A 16,972-nucleotide genomic window follows, 5' to 3' on the forward strand; every position below is an offset into this window, starting at 1 on the left:
AACTACATAATGCCTCATAGGCCTGATTTTATTCTCACAAATCAATGAATATGTTGTAAAAAAAAGATTGTACATAGTTCTTTCCTTTTGCTTGTTTTTTCTTTCCACTCTTTTCTATAAGTGTATACCCCAGATAAATACTTTGTAGAGATTTTGTGATATATATGTTTATATGATGTCTGAAATACATCTTATGGAAATGTTTGTTTGATGAACTTCAATAAAAAAATAAATTACAAAAGAAAAGAAGAGTGACTATTATGTTCTACAATGTTTTTGAAAGCAGATTTTGGGGATAATTTGATGTCAATTTTAGAAATGCCAGATATGCATTGTCCCTGGAATAAATGTACTTTTGCCCACATTGGGAAGGCTGGATCTAGATATAAGTGGTTCAGCCTATAGGACATGGTATTTTCCCTAGTATGTGGGGTACCACTTACACCATTCATGGGTTAATAATTAAAATAAAGTGCCTCTCCTTTTGTCATTTCAATAAACATATAGATTAAAAAATTTAGAGACTGTGCTAATCTCACTGACATAAACAACATCTCTTCAAGAATATATTCTTTTATCAGCTCTTGTATCAAGGTGATTGAATACAAATCAAAAGTTCCATTCTGAGACAATTACAATCCAAATGTAAGGCTTGACAGAAGAATATGATACTTATGTGCTCTATATTACTACTTCAACAAATTAACACTACAGAGGGTTCATAGACATTCTCGTCAACAACTAGCTTTCCAACTTCAAGTGATCTTTCTCCCAACAAATTTCATAAGTAACAGTGCACAAACGATGCTGTAAGTTAATACTTTAATATATACAACACTATCACATTGAACCATCACAAAGCAATTGCTTTGTAAATGTGGTGATTATACAGGCAATAATTAACTGTCACTGTATGAAGTAATCTAATTACTAATAAAAACTAACAAAGCCTAGTAAATCCTCATACTTTCTTTACAATTTGTGTCATTAAACCAGCATTGAGTTTGAGTTAGCAAAGAAGTGCTGTTTAATTTTGCACCAGGTTTACTGAATACATTGTGTAGATAATGGATAATTTGATTTTCAAAAGAAAAAGCGCAAGAAGAATTAAAACTGAGCTTGCAAACGCTGGTATTGAACAAACGATGTGAGTAGAGCCACAAATGAAAAGGCTCTCAATACCTGAACTAGTTGCTGCTTGGTGTTAAATTTCATTACCGACATTTGTGAATGATGATTCGGTAGGTAATGTCAGAGACACCAAGATGTCTGCGTGGTTAAGTATGCAATATTAGTAGTCTCCATTTGATCTTAAAATGTACAGTTCTCGATAATGGAAAAGCAGATGTTGGTTAAAGTTCTCACGCTAACTCTTGCTCACCCCAATCTTCTATTTTAGCAAGGAAATTATGGCTACAGTTTATCACAAAAGGCAGCAAAGTCTGTATTCCAGAATACAGAGAACAATGTGTGAACTACTTTCGTGTGTTTGTAGAAATAAATAGAAGACAGAAACCTCTAGCAGTCATGGTACACAACCTGGACTGACTGCTTACTGATCTTCATAAACGAGGAACAATCAGGGCACTACAGTGGTGGAAGAAGCACATCTACTTTTTAAACTGGATTAATGCTCCTTCTACGTTTCAGCAGCCATTCGTCTGCAAAGGGTTCACCAGACTCTTTTGGAAAGGTTAGGGGTGGAATGCACTTCAACATCTTGCAGAGTTTATGTGAGACTGCACTGGAGAGTGATAGAAAAGTGTGATTTCTACCTCCTTTTACTTCCCTCACCTCAATATGGTGGAAATATCAGGCACTGTAAATAGATAGAAAAACTCTCTGATTGCATGATTTTGAATAGTGACAAGATATGATCAAAGAGCTGGAGGATTTGATGGAAATTACAATGCCAAATGGAGACTATACTGAAAGGTTTAACACATCAAAGTTCCTGTATTCCCCATGCCAACCACCTCAGGGAAATTACTGAAAAGCTCACCGGATTGCTGTCATCCTCACCACTTCTCCACCTCTCATCTCTACAGTAGACAGCTTCACCTTTCACTGAATCACACGGCAGGTCATTCATTCCAACCAATCCAAGCCAGTGTTTATACTCCCCTCAAACTCTGCCTCCAGTCTTTTCTCATCAACATGAACTTCATTTATATAAAATCAAACACATTTCAGATGACTAAAATGTATATCTGATGAATTTCAGCTAGGCCCCTCACCAAGAGCTGATGGACCCACTGAAGCTCCTTGCAACACACCAGCATTTTTGCCTCAGAAAGGCTGATACAATATTTGACACGGGTCAGAAGTTTCTCTTCTGTCGATCTGGATGATCTGACTGTGGTCTGGTTCAATATAAATATAATCTGTCAGAATTGTTAGACTAGCTCGTTAAAGTATATTTGCTTAGCTATTTTCTGCACAAACCCAAATGAAAAAGACTTTAATGGGAGTGTAATTGAAATTCAGTAATATGTGGGCTAATGACTTTTTTTTGGCTTTATCTTGTCTATTGCATAGTATGTGATTTGCCAACTAGTGGGAGATACTTAACTTAGTCCTCAAAGTTTAACCAGTCTTGCTGTATTCCAAATAAACTATCGGTGCTGAGGATTTACTATGCAGAAATAAACTATGCGCTGCCACTTAATTGTGCAATAAATCTGTATTTCATAGTGCAGTGGCATCTGCCACAGTCATCCAGGTCCGTGCACACTCAAAGTTCTGCAGAGCAAAAGTAACGATTGCTGTCGGTTTGACTATAAGCACGGAATAGGCCCTTCTGGCACTTTGAGCCATACCTCCCAGCAATCCCCTGATTTAACCCTAGCCTAATCACCAGACAATTTACAATGACCCATTAACTTATCAGTCTTTGGAATGTGGGAGGGATCCCATGCAGACATGAGGAGAACGTACAAACTCCTCACATGGAGCGGCAGGAATTGAACAGGTTGCCTGTACTGTAAAGCTTGTGCTAATCACTACACTACCGTGCTGTCCCATTCTTTGGTTAAAATTAACTTCATCCTAGGTTTCTCTGACTGCTTGCCAGGAGGCATATTAAAACATTTCAATATAAACTCAACAGTGCAAGGTTATCTAAAAGTACTCAACCTGTCATTCAAGCAATTATACAGATGAAATTCCAACTATCTTTGGTGAGTCATCACTTGTACAAAGGGACACAGTACAATATTATCATGAGGCTGTTGCATAAGTGTTTTAATGCTGGGAGTTTAATTGTTACCTATGAATAAAAATGTTACCCTCAACTCCATTGCCACAGCCAGCTGCTTTACATAAACACGAAGGAAACTACTGGATAAAGTTAATTTATAGCAAGAAAAGTCTTCAAAGACATCATCTATCGTCAAAGATCCCCACCATCTGGGCTATGCTTTTCACGCCGCTACCACCAGGGCACAAAATCCTGAAGTCTCACACCACCAGTTTCAAGCACAGCTACTTCCTTTCAACCATTCAGCCTGCATAACCCCAACCAGCACCTCACTGCAGCAACACCTTCAACACCTTGCAGTACAATGGGCTTCATTTCTTTGTACTAATTGTGCACTTCCTTGTAAGAAGTGTATACTTATGTTTTTCTTGTATACTTATGTAATTCCTGTGATGAATTAGAATCTGAATCTGAATCAGAATCAGGTTTATTATCACCAGCACGTGACGTGAAATTTGTTAACTTCGCAGCAGCAGTTCAATGCAATACATAATCTAGCAGAGAGAGAAAAAATAATAAATAAAATAAAACATAATAATAAATAAACAGGTACATCAATTATGTATATTGCATAGATTATTAAAAATGTGCAAAAACACAAATATTGTATATTAAAAAAAGTGAGGTAGTGTCTAAAGTTTCAATGTCCATTCAGGAATTGGATGGTGGAGGGGAAGAAGCTGTTCCTGAATCACTGAGTGTGTGTCTTCAGGCTTCTGTACCTCCTCCCTGATGGTAACAGTGAGAAAAGGGCATGCCCTGGTTGCTGGAGGCCTTTAATAATGGACACTGCCTTTCTGAGACCCCGCTCCCTAAAGATGTCCTGGGTACTTTGTAGGCTAGTGCCCAAGATGGAGCTGACTAGATTTAAAATCCTCTGCAGCTTCTTTCAGTCCTGTGCAGTAGCCCCTCCATACCAGACAGTGATGCAGCCTGTCAGAATGCTCTCCACGGTACAAATTTTTCATTGGACATCTACACAAGTGCACATAAGACAATAAACTTGACTTTAACTATCTCAGGATTCAACAATGGGTATGTTCTCATGTAGAGATGCTCAGTAAAATGGTCAACTTCAAAGTCCTTGGCCAATAGTTCCTGATTACCGCCCTGCCAACACAGCTCTAGACAAAAATACAGGATAAACAGTTGACTTTTTTTTATTTGGGAAATATATGTCCAGGTAAGTAGAAATTCCACAGGGTCAGTAGTAAGAGCATAAGACATAGGAGCAGAATTAGGCCACACAGCCCATCGAGTCTGCTTCACCATTTCATCATTCCCCTTTCAACCGCATTCTCCTGCTTTCTCCCCATAACCTTTCACGCCCTGGCTAATCAAGAACCTATCAACTTCTGCCTTAAACACACCCAATGATCTGGCTGCCACAGTTGCCTGAGGAAATAAATTCCACAGGTTCACCATCCTCTGATTAAAGACAGTCCTCCTAATCTCCATTCTAAATGTACGTCCCTCTATTCTGAGGCTGTGCCCTCTGGTTGCAGACTCCCCCACCATAGCAACATCTTCTCCACATCTACTCTATCTAGATCTTTCAATAAGATCCTCCCTTATTCTTCTAAACTCCAGTGAAAAAAGGCCCATATCATCAATCGCTCCTCATACAAATACGCCTTTCATCCCAGGGATCAGTCTTACGAACCTCCTCGAAGCTCTCTCCAATGTCAACAAATCCTTTTTTAAATAGGACCCCAAAGTTCCTCACAATACTCCAACTGCTACCTCACCAATGCTAACATTGCATTTGCTTCCTCATCACCAACTTAACCTGCAAATTAACCTTTAGTAAATTATGCACAAGGACTCCCAAGTCCCTTTGCTTCTCGGATTTTTGAATTTTCTTCATTTAGAAAATTTCCTTCTACCAAAATGCATGACCATGAATTTCCTGACACCATATTCCATCTGCCACTCTTTGCCCAGTCTCCTAATCTGTTTACGTCCTGCTTTCTCAACACTACCTGTCCCTCCACCAGTCATCGCATCTTCTGCAAACTTGGCCACATAGCCATCAATTCTGACATCCAAATCATTGACATCCAATGTAAAAAGAAGTGGTCCCAACACAGACCCCTGTGGAACACTCTTTCCTCCTGCCAATCAGCCGATGCGCTATCCATGCTAGTATCTTTCCTCTAATATCAGGGGCTCTTATCTTGTTTAGCAGCTTTATGTGTGGCATCTTGTCAAAGGTAAATCCAAGTACACAACATCCACCGATTCTCCCTTGTCCATCCTGTTTGTTATTTCCTCAAGGAATTCCAACAGATTAGTTAGGTAAGATTTTACCTTAAGGAACTTATACTGATTTTGGCCTATTTTATTATGAGCCTCCAAGTACCCAGAAACCACATCCTTAGGAATCAATTCCAACATCTCCCCAACCACAGAAGTCCGGCCTAACTGGCCTATAGTTTCCTTTCTTCTTCTTCTTCCTCCTACTTCTTGAAAAGTGGCATGATATTTGCAATTTTCCAGTCCTCTGGAACCATGTCAGAATCTACTGATTCTTGAAAGATCATTACTAATGCTTGCACTTTCTCTTCAGCCACCTCTTTCAGAACCCTGGGGTGTAGTCCATCTGGCCCAGGTATCTTATCTACCTTCAATCCTTTCAGTTTCCCAAGCACCTGCTCTCTAATAATAGCAACTACACTAACTTCTCCCCCTCTGACACTCTCAAACTTTTGGCATGCTACTAGTGTATTCCATAGTGAAGACCGATGTAAAATACTTATTCAATTCATCTGCCATTTCCTTGTTCTCCTATTACTACCTCTTCAGCATCATTTTCCAGCGGTCTGATATCTACTCTTGCCTCTCTTTTACTCTTCACAAGTCTGAAAAAACTTTTGGTATCCTCTCTGATATTATTGGCTAGTTTATCTACAGATTTCATCTTTTCTCCCTCAGGACTTTTTTAGTTGTCTTCTGTTGGTTTTCAATCGTTTCCCAACCCTCTTCCTTCTCACAATACTTTGCTCTATTATATGGCCTCTCTTTTGATTTTATGTTGGCTTTGACTTCCCTTGTCAGCCACAGTTGTGTCATCCTACCATTAGAATATTACCACTTCTTCTTGGGGGTGTACCTATCCTGTGCCTTCTGAATTGCTCCCAGAAACTCCATTCATTGCTGTTCTACCATCATCCCTGCTAGTGTCCCCTTCCAATCAACTTTGGCAAGCTCCTCTCTCATCCCTCTATGATTCTTTTTACTCAACAGGTTTATTTAATGGCAGTGAAATGTATACAATATATATCCTGAAATTCTTTCTCTTTGCAAACATCCACAAAAACGGAGGAGTGTCCCGAAGAATGAATGACAATTAAACATTAGAACCCCAAAGCTCCCCCAGCTCCTCCCTCCCATGCATAAGTAACAACCCCCCCACCAGCTAAAAAGCATTGATGTGCTCCACCGAGCACTCAATCGTGCAGCAAAGCATCAATATAAGACACAGAACTGCAGTACCCCGAAGACTATTCTTTCATCCGATAATTCAACATACCATAGGCTCTCTCTCTCTCCCTGATAAGAGAAAATGAGGTGTCCCCGTTTCACAGCGAGAGGGGAGACATAACAAACAACTCGCTGTTGCGTTGCTTCTTCTGAGGTCTGTGCCCAGAGAGTTGGCCTCAGGGTTCGGGTCTCCAGACACACAGTCCCCAGCAGCTAACCCGCTGCTCCCAATATTCCGTGTTCTCCCAAGATGCTTCAGTCAGGGGCACCGGCCTAGAATCAGCTCGTCTCCAGAGCCACGCAAATCCGGTACCCTGAAGGTGCTAACTCCAGGTCAGGGTCTTCAAAAGAACCTTGAAAAGGTTTTACTCCACTATAACATTGATACATCTGACTTTAGCTTCTCCCTCTTAAACTGCGGGGTGAATTCTTTCATATTATGATCACCGACCTCCAAGGGTTTCTTTACCTTAAGCTCCCTAATCAAATCCGGCTCATTAAACAACACCCAATCCTGATTAGCTACTTCCCTAGTGGGCTCAACAAAAACCTGCTCTAAAAGCTATCTTGTGGGCATTCCACAAATTCTCTCTCGGGATCCAGCTCCAACCTGATTTTCCCCATCGACCTGCGTATTGAAATCCCTCATGACTATCGTAACATTATCCTTTTGACATGCCTTTTCTATCTCCCATTGTAATTTGTACCCATATCCTGGCTACCGTTCGGAGGCCTGTATGTAACTCCCATCAGGGTCTTTTTGCCCTGAGAGTCTCTTATCTCTACCCACGAATAGTCTACATCTTCCAATCCTATGTCACCTATTTCTAAAGATTTGATTTCACTTTTTATGAACAGAGCCATGCTAACCTCTTTCCATACCTGCCTGCCCTTTGTATACTTTATACATTTTATCTGGAAATGTACAGAGGACTGTGTGTCCTGCAAGACGATCTGGGTATTCCCTACCCGGAAACCTTGGATGAATTATGAGGTCCAGTCCGTTTTGAAGGCTAGAGCTGCGGCTTTTAGGTCCGGGGATACCAGTCGCTACATGGAATCCAGGCGTGAACTCCGGAAAGCCATTAAGGGCGCCAAGAGGCAATATCGAGCCAAGTTGGAAGCCCAGGCTAACCAGAGGGATGCCAGTAGACTATGGCAGGGTCTAAATGAGATCACTGGGTGCAAAGAAAAGGCTGGGAATATCGATAACTGTATCGCTTCTCTTCCTGACGAACTTAACGTATTCTACGCAAGATTCGAACAGAAGAGGAGCATCCCGCCCCCTCTGGATGAACTGGACCTGATGGCATCGAGATTCATCGTCACTGAGGAAGACGTTAGAAGAGCCTTCCTGAAGATAAATCCAAGGAAGGCGACGGGCCCAGATGGCATCCTGGGACGGGTTCTCCGGGCCTGTGCAAGCGAGCTAGCTGGAGTGTTTGCTGATGTTTTCAACTGCTCCCTGCTTCAGTCTAAGATCCCCTTGTGTTTTAAGAAGGCAACGATAAACCCAGTGCCGAAGTAAAGCAAGGTGGCATGCCTGAATGACTACCGACCTGTGGCTCTGACATCAATTGCTATGAAGTGCTTCGAGCGATTGGTTATGGCACACATCAACCATAACCTACCGGTCAACCTCGACGCTTTGCAATTCGCCTACCGGAGCAACAGGTCAACGGCAGATGCCATCTCTCTGGCACTACATTCCTCCTTGGAACACCTGGAGAATAAAGACACATATGTAAGGCTCCTTTTCATCGACTACAGCTCTGCCTTTAATACCATCATTCCAAATAAACTGATTCCTAAGCTCCGGAACCTGGGTCTTAGCACTCAGATCTGCAGCTGGATCTTCAACTTCCTCACAGACAGGACCCAGGCTGTAAAAATAGGGGACAAGCTCTCCTCTACAATCACTCTGAGCACTGGAGCCCCACAAGGCTGTGTACTCAGCCCCCAGCTGTACTCACTGTACACCTATGATTGTGTAGCCAAGTTTCCATCGAACTCAATATATAAGTTTCCTGATGACACCACAATAGTAGGCCGTATCTTGGGTAATGATGAGTCTGAGTACAGAGAGGAAATTAAGAACCTGGTGGCATGGTGCGGAGACGATAACTTATCCCTCAATGTCAGCAAGACAAAGGAATTGGTTGATGACTTCAGAAGGAGTAACGAACTGCACGACCCCATCTACATCGGTGATGCACAGGTGGAACAGGTCAAAAGCTTTAAGTTCCTTGGGGTGAATATCACAAATGACCTGACTTGGTCTAACCAAGCAGAGTCCACTGCCAAGAAGGCCCACCAGTGCCTTTACTTCCTGAGAAAGCTGAAGAAATTTGGCCTGTCCCCTAAAACCCTCACTAATTTTTATAGATACACCGTAGAAAGCATTCTTCTAGGGTGCATCACAACCTGGTATGGAAGTTGTCCTGTCCAAGACCAGAAGAAGCTGCAGAAGATCGTGAACCTAGCCCAGCACATCACAAAAACCAGTCTTCCATCCTTGGACTCACTTTACACCCCACGCTGTCGGAGCAGTGCTACCAGGATAATCAAGGACACAACCCACCCAGCCAACACACTTTCTGTCCCTCTTCCCTCCGGGAGAAGGCTCAGGAGCTTGAAGATTCGTACAGCCAGATTTGGGAACAGCTTCTTTCCAACTGTGATAAGACTGCTGAACGGATCCTGACCTGGATCTGGGCCATACCTTCCAAATATCCGGACCTAACTTGCACTACCTTACCTTTCCTTTTCTATTTTCTAATTATGATTTATAATTTAAATTTTTATTATATTTACTTCGATTTCTACTTCAGGGAGTGTGAAGCGCAGAATCAAATATCACTGTGATGATCATACACTCTAGTATCAATTGTTTGGTGACAATAAAGTAAAGTATACTTTGATGTCTAGCTCCCAACTATAACCTTCTTTCAGCCACGACTCAGCGATGCCCACAATGATAACATTGTGGGAATGGAACCTGTGTTACAAGATCCTCTACGTTAAACCCTATACCATGTGCATCCAAATATAATACCTTCAGTCCTTTATCTGTAACTCTTCTCAATTTTGTCCTCCGATTACACTGCAGCTCATTTCACTGACTGCAATTCTGCCCTATCATCTACCTGTCCTTCCTACACACTACACACTGCCTCTGCTTGTAAACCACCAGCCCTATCACTCCAGTACCCACCCCCCTGCAAAATTAGTTTTAACCCTCCCCAACATTTTTAGCAAACCGGCCTGCAAGGATATTGGTCCCCCTTGGGTTCAGGTGTAACCCGTCCCTTTTGTACAGGTCATACCTTATCCAGAAGAGATCCCAATAATCCAGAAATCTGAAACTCTCCCCACTGCACCAGTTTCTCAGCCATGCATTCATTTGCCAAATCATCGTATTCTTACCCTCACTGGCATGTGGCACAGACAGCAATCCAGAAATTGCGACCCTGGACGTCCTGCTTTTCAGATTTCCACCTAGCTCTCCAAATTCTCTCTTCAGGACCTCCTCACTTTTCCTACCTCTGTCACTGATGCCATTATACACCAAGACTTTTGGCTGCTCACCCTCCCCCTTCAGAATGCCGTGGACCCAATCCGAGACATCCCTGACCCTGGCATACCATCCAGGCGTCTCTATCGGATCCACAGAATCTTGTGTCTACTACTTGAACTACGGGATCCCGTAACACTACTGTAGTTCTCTTCTCTCAAATTCCCTTCTGAGCCACAGCGTCCAAGTAGTGTTTACATACCTGACTGTGACATCTCATAGACTACACCTCAACACATTCAGCACAAGACAGTGCTTTAAAGCTAACTCCCAAAGAAGCAAGCGCTCATTATTTTTGAAATGTGATGAATCAAAGATAAAACAAAAGGTTCAAGAGCTAAAAATTTCAACTTCACGTTATTAGAAAGAAAATGAAAGGGTAACCAGAAAAACATGATACAACCCGTAGTTTTCAGTGTTGGGACACCACAACCTCGTTAAATAATGATGGGATTATAAAACCTTGCATCACTGGGACACTTGCATCACCTGAGTAAACAGCAACATCTAGAATAAATGTAAACTAGACATCCTTTTTTAAATAGAGATTTAACTTAGTTCCCATTTCTGAAATAACATCCTTAAATTTCCTTCATTTAAGACACTTTCAGTGGAAACCCCAGACATTTTACTGTGACCAAGGTATGGAAGAGAAAGAAGTTACAATGATTATTGAACTACTTAACTAGGAATTAAATGATATTTATTTAACATATTATTAGGTAAATGAGAGAGAGAAATAAATAGAGCGATCGGTACACTTACTGGAGTATCGTGGGCTTTCCTCCTCCTGGTGTTTGATTAGTTTGAGCTGTAAGAGGAGGCGCCTTGAGAGGCAAGATTAAGAAGCTCTTTTCTGGTTACAATATGTATGAGGTGATGGGTGTGGCTACCACTCTCCATTCATATTATCAGTGGAGAGGGATTGCGTACAATAATTCAAGCCTTATGAGAGAAAAAAACACACAAGGGAGAATTTGGACTGTTTTGTCATGAAGCTTTATTATATACTTTGTTGCCAAAGCCTTCTTATTTGTGCAAAACTTTTAACCTTTTGAAAATTTAATTAGGGAGCCACATTTAAAAGGGTCATTAGGGGAATGACTTTACAGACACATCCTCAAAGGGAATACTATGCAAATTATTTAATGCTTGACTTTGATGTTTGATACATACAAGTGGACTAGTTAAAATAAAGCTGAGAGACAGCATTAAGTTTTCAGAATTAACACCAACTTTCATGCTTCGAAGTGGAAACATGACTAGGCCTGAATCACGGTGAGTTGAAAGAGGACCCACTTAACTAAGCATCTTATGCCGGTCAAAGACAGTCTTTCGCTGCTCCTGCACCTGACGCTTCCATCGCTGCTGTGCTCCCTCCACCCTCTCGAGGACAGTGTTGGCCCGGGCTTGTGCGTGAGATGGAGTGAATGGGCGTGTGTCCTGGAAGAAAGACACAAATATTAAGTAATTCAGCCATATCAACACTTCCATTTTCAATTTGTCCAGAATACTATGGTCAATACTCCTCTGAACTTTTCTCTTCTGTCTCAGATAAGAATGACAAACTTTTGCACTCTTCCTGGTGAATACTAAATTCCCTATTCTGAAGTTATTCTTCCCCAACACTACAACCATGACACAGCATGACACAGAAAATTGATCTTCCTTCAATTTTTTATTCTTCTTACAATGATGAAGCTTTTACATTTCCAACTTGCCCTGCACATTTTCTCGTTTCCCTCAGCTACTTTTTTGTACTTGGATCCCTCACTTGCTTCTGCAAATTAAATACATATTTTGAAGATGAAAGATATAATTGCAACAGTTAGAACAATTTTCATTCTGTTGGTTGGCATCCGTCCGTCTCGAAGGACAATGGGTGATGAGCATCATCATCACAAGCTTGGGCAGACGGTATGGAGATCCTGAGATGCCCAGACATCAAGATCCCCCTCTCGGCCTCACCGGTGTAGTCCAACGGAAAGTTTATGAAGCAATACGTTTGACACCAGGACCGCTGCAGGAACTGCCGGAAGGAAGTTCAATAATGTCTAACCGCCTTAGGGGCTCCATTCTGGATTTGCTGTCTGGGTTTACTCCCGTAGCCTTCATCTCTCCTGAGGCTATTTACCCATAGCTGGGGATCAGGTTCACGAGCACCAGGGCGTGTCCACACACCGGTGGGCCTGCGTGCTACGTGTGCAGGGGCCAGACCTCCTCCCTGTCCTCTGTATTTCAGCCTGAGTCCGGTTTCCGTATGTCACCAGTGAGGAGGCACTACACGAGGTTTGGTGTTGGAGAGACTGTGTAAGACCAGTCAGTGGTGGAAGCTGAAAGTGAGAGCAGCGAGCACTACCTGCTACACTACCACTCTAGATGCATCACAACAACCATTCCTCACACTCCCTAAGGCACTTTGCATTACAAAAACTCAGGCCACATAAGGAAATGATTTATGGCCAAACATTTATCAAAACAACAGGGTTCAAGCAAATGAAAACTAAAAACAATGTGGAGAGCTTTGAGAGGGGAAGCAGATATGATTTGTGGTGCTTAGGTATGTATATACACTAGGGTGCCTAAGGCTTCTGCGCAGCACTGTATTTGTAAACATGGAGTGGGGAGCCAGTTTGTAAATCTGGCAGGACCAAAGGATGTTGGGAATGGCAAGGAGGGTGCACCATGGGAAGGGAGTGGGCAGGTGGCAGAGAAGGAATGCTAGGGCAGGGTACTGCGGGTGCAGCCAAACCCAGCCCTGAGACACCAGGCAAGGTCATTTGATTCCAAATAATTGTTTTATTGATCACTACAGAATATCTCTCCCTGCCCCTTTTCTCAACTATTGTTCCCTTCTCTCTACCCCCTTCCCATTCTCAGTCCACATTAAAGACCCATATCAGAATAACGTTTATCATCACTCACATGTCATGAAATATGTTTTTTTTGCAGCAGTACAGTGCAATAAATAAATTACTAAAGTACTGTGCAAATGTATTAGGCTCCCTAGTTGGTCCTAAGACTTTTTTCAAAATTTGTTCATTTATTATATGTTGTGGCATTTGACGTAGGCAACCATGGTCCTTCTATGACCACAACTGTTCTTGGCAAATTTTTCTACAGAAGTGGTCTCTCTTCAGTTTGCGTATAAGGAGAAGGTGGGAGTGGAGGATGCTATCACGTATTTGCTGCACAAATCACTCTCTCACCTAGAGGGGGTCAGTTGTGCTGTGAGGATTACATTCCTTGACTTCTCTAGTGCCTTTAACACCATCCAGCCCAAGATCTTAAGGCACAAACTAATGGAGATGGGAGTAGACTCTCACATGGTGGATTGGATAGTGGACTACTTGACAGATAGACCTCAGTATGTGCAGTTGGGAGACTGTAGGTCTGACACGGTGGTCAGCAGCACAGGGGCGCCGCAGGGAACCGTACTCTCTCCGGTCCTGTTCACCCTGTACACATCAGACTTCCAATATAACTCGGAGTCCTGCCATAGGGTGTGTCAGGAATGGACAGGAGGAGGAGTATAGGAAACTGATACAGGACTTTGTGATATGGTGCAACTCAAACTACCTGCGTCTCAATATCACCAAGACCAAGGAGATGGTGGTGGACTTTAGGAGATCTAGGCCTCATATGGAGCCAGTGATCATTAATGGAGAATGTGTGGAGCAGGTTAAGACCTACAGGTATCTGGGAGTACAGTTAGACGAGAAGCTAGACTGGACTGCCAACACAGATGCCTTGTGCAGGAAGGCACAGAGTCGACTGTACTTCCTAAGAAGGTTGGCGTCATTCAATGTCTGTAGTGAGATGCTGAAGATGTTCTATAGGTCAGTTGTGGAGAGCGCCCTCTTCTTTGTGGTGGCGTGTTGGGGAGGAAGCATTAAGAAGAGGGACGCCTCACGTCTTAATAAGCTGGTAAGGAAGGTGGGCTCTGTCGTGGGCAAAGTACTGGAGGGTTTAACATCGGTAGCTGAGCGAAGGGCGCTGAGTAGGCTACGGTCAATTATGGATAACTCTGAACATCCTCCACATAGCACCATCCAGAGACAGAGAAGCAGTTTCAGCGACAGGTTACTATCGATGCAATGCTCCTCAGACAGGATGAAGAGGTCAATACTCCCCAATGCCATTAGGCTTTACAATTCTACCACCAGGACTTAAGAACTTTTTAAAAGCTATTATTAATGCTTTTTGAGATAGTGATTTAGATGCATATCATATTTTTTACTGAGTTAAGTATTGTATGTAATTAGTTTTGCTACAACAAGTGTATGGGACATTGGAAAAAAAGTTGAATTTCCCCATGGGGATGAATAAAGTATCTATCTATCTATCTATCTATCTATCATTACCTTCTTCTTGACAGTATCTTTACAAGACAGTAACACCCGCCATTATTAATACCCTTCCGAGATTGTCTGCGTGGCGTCAGTGGTCACGTAATCGGGACTTGTGATCTGCACCGGCTGCTCATATGACCCTCCACCAGCTGCTCCCGTGGCTTCACGTGACCATCAGGGGGCTAAGCAGGTGCCACACCTTGCCCAAGGGTGACCTGCAGGCTAGTGGAGGGAAAGAGTGCGTGACGACTCTTTTGGTAGAGACGTATCTCCACCCCAGCACCCTTTATGCACAGTGCTGTATGAAAATGCAGGCAATAGATGGATATGGATCCTGTACGGGCAGAAGAGATTAGTTCAATCGACGTTGGGTTTGGTCTAGACATGGTGGTCTGAAAGGTCCATTCCTGTGCTGCATTGCTGTATCTTCTATGGTCTAGTTCAAGAGTTTTAGACCTAAAGGCACAGCCACCAATAGCAGAGTGATGGGAAATTGGCGCATGTCAAAGACCCAAAGTACAAATAATACCTAAGAAAATAAATATTTAGTTGTAAGGACAGATAAAGATAACACCTTCCATGAAACTCAAAACGTCATTGGGTGCAAGCATGGGGAGTGGAGAACACAGGGACAGTGAAGACCCCACCCAAGTACGCAAGTCACTGAACATCCTGTGTAGTGTTTCCTGCCACGTGCAGGTGGCTCAATAATGCTTATGATGAATCAGCTGTGGGAGCTTCTCCATTTTAGGGTCATTTTCACTTATTCTATTCACTGGCATTTAAGATTCTGATGAACTGCTCCAGCAATTTATTTTTAGTGTTTTTCCCATTCTATCTACTTGAGCCCTTGACATTATGAATTGGCCGTTACATCCTGTCCCTTTAAGACTATACCATTCCCCACTCTCATTCCTGGGAGATCTCTGCATTTGCCCTGGAGTTTTCGGGTAACTCATGAAAGTTACAGGAACTCTGCGAATTGGACATGGATTCCAGATCATATTAAAATATTCAACATTTGTTTTTGAGAAAATCATACAATTGTAGGTGCTGTAAACCTAAACTTAAAACATAAATGTGCTGGAGACTATCAGCAAATAAGGATGCATCTGAGAAGGAGAAATGGAGATGCCTCAGGCTGAAGACCCTTCATTAAAACCGGGAAGGGAGAATACAGATAGGTATCACACAGCACGGAAGATTTCCGACAGTTTTATTTAGGTTTCGTGAGTCAGCAAATCTAAGTAGGAATGTGTTTGTGGTAGATTTCTCTCAGTAATACCTTGAAAATAAAATACACATTTTACTAAGTACACCCACACACCTGCACATTAATGCAAATATCCAATTAGCCAATCATGTGGCAGCAACTCTATGCAGAAAAGGAGAATGGCCAGGCTGCTTCCAACTGACAGGAAGGAGACAGTAACTCAAATAACCACACATTACAACAGTGGTGTGCAGGAGGGCATCTCTGAACGCACAACACGTCAAACCTTGCAGTGGATGGGCTACAGCAGCAGAAGACCACAAACGTGCACTCAGTGGCCACTTTATTAGGAACTGGAGGTACCCCACTGCGGGTATATTCCCCGTACCCAGAGGAACTGTTATGGTGCGGTTTTGAAATTAAACGGATGGCCAAACCTTGGTTATCATCACCTGCTTTGCCTTAAAACAATGCTCAGAGAATCACTCCCTCGTGTTTTTACTTGTGAAACTCTACTTGTCCATTGTTAAAACTGTAGCCCTCCCCTCCCCTCCCCCTTTGCCACCCCTCTGGATTTGCCTGCCAATGGCTTTTTATAGCACATTTAACAGAATGCCTCTTCCTCTTGACTTCATCTCATGTAGGGATCCCAGTTAACGACAGTGGTTAAATCACCACAATAAAGCAAGTCAGAAAAAATAATTTTAAAATATAGCTTTGCTTTTACTTCAAATGCTATTGTCTGTGGCTTCTTCTGAAAATAGCATCAGGTGGAGGTTGGGTCCTGTATAAACTCAATTGACAAGGAACGGAGATGTTATAATGACTTGGATGAACAGACATTGCTACTTGTAAAGTTACTCAGCATCAAAGACAGGCAGGAAATCATTTCGTTTCATTTAAAAACATGACCTGAATGGCACCTTGTGGGATTGCGTTCTAAGATACAGCTTGTTTACCTTACAATGCCTCCTCTGAAACCACAGCCAGGCTCGTTGACACATGCCCTTAGAGATCACGTTTCCCCTGTGCACGATGTCTGCAGCCACCTCCACAGCACAATAATTGCTCATCTGTTCGCTGAAGCATAG

At 42.5% G+C, this 16,972-nt stretch overlaps 1 protein-coding gene across 1 annotated transcript in view; it reads right to left on the reverse strand.

Annotated features, from left to right (window-relative positions):
- Window positions 1-11,292: 11,292 nt before the first annotated feature.
- The window catches only part of tmem9 (transmembrane protein 9), a 122,381-nt gene continuing 116,701 nt past the window's right edge, over window positions 11,293-16,972 (reverse strand). The window contains exon 5 of the mRNA XM_073052927.1: window positions 11,293-11,759. Within this exon, the coding sequence (XP_072909028.1) occupies window positions 11,616-11,759 (144 nt within the window). The 3' untranslated portion in view covers window positions 11,293-11,615. The remainder of the gene's footprint in view (window positions 11,760-16,972) is intronic.

Source organism: Hemitrygon akajei, chromosome 8 (genome assembly GCF_048418815.1).
Source record: "Hemitrygon akajei chromosome 8, sHemAka1.3, whole genome shotgun sequence".
Taxonomy (NCBI): domain Eukaryota; kingdom Metazoa; phylum Chordata; class Chondrichthyes; order Myliobatiformes; family Dasyatidae; genus Hemitrygon; species Hemitrygon akajei.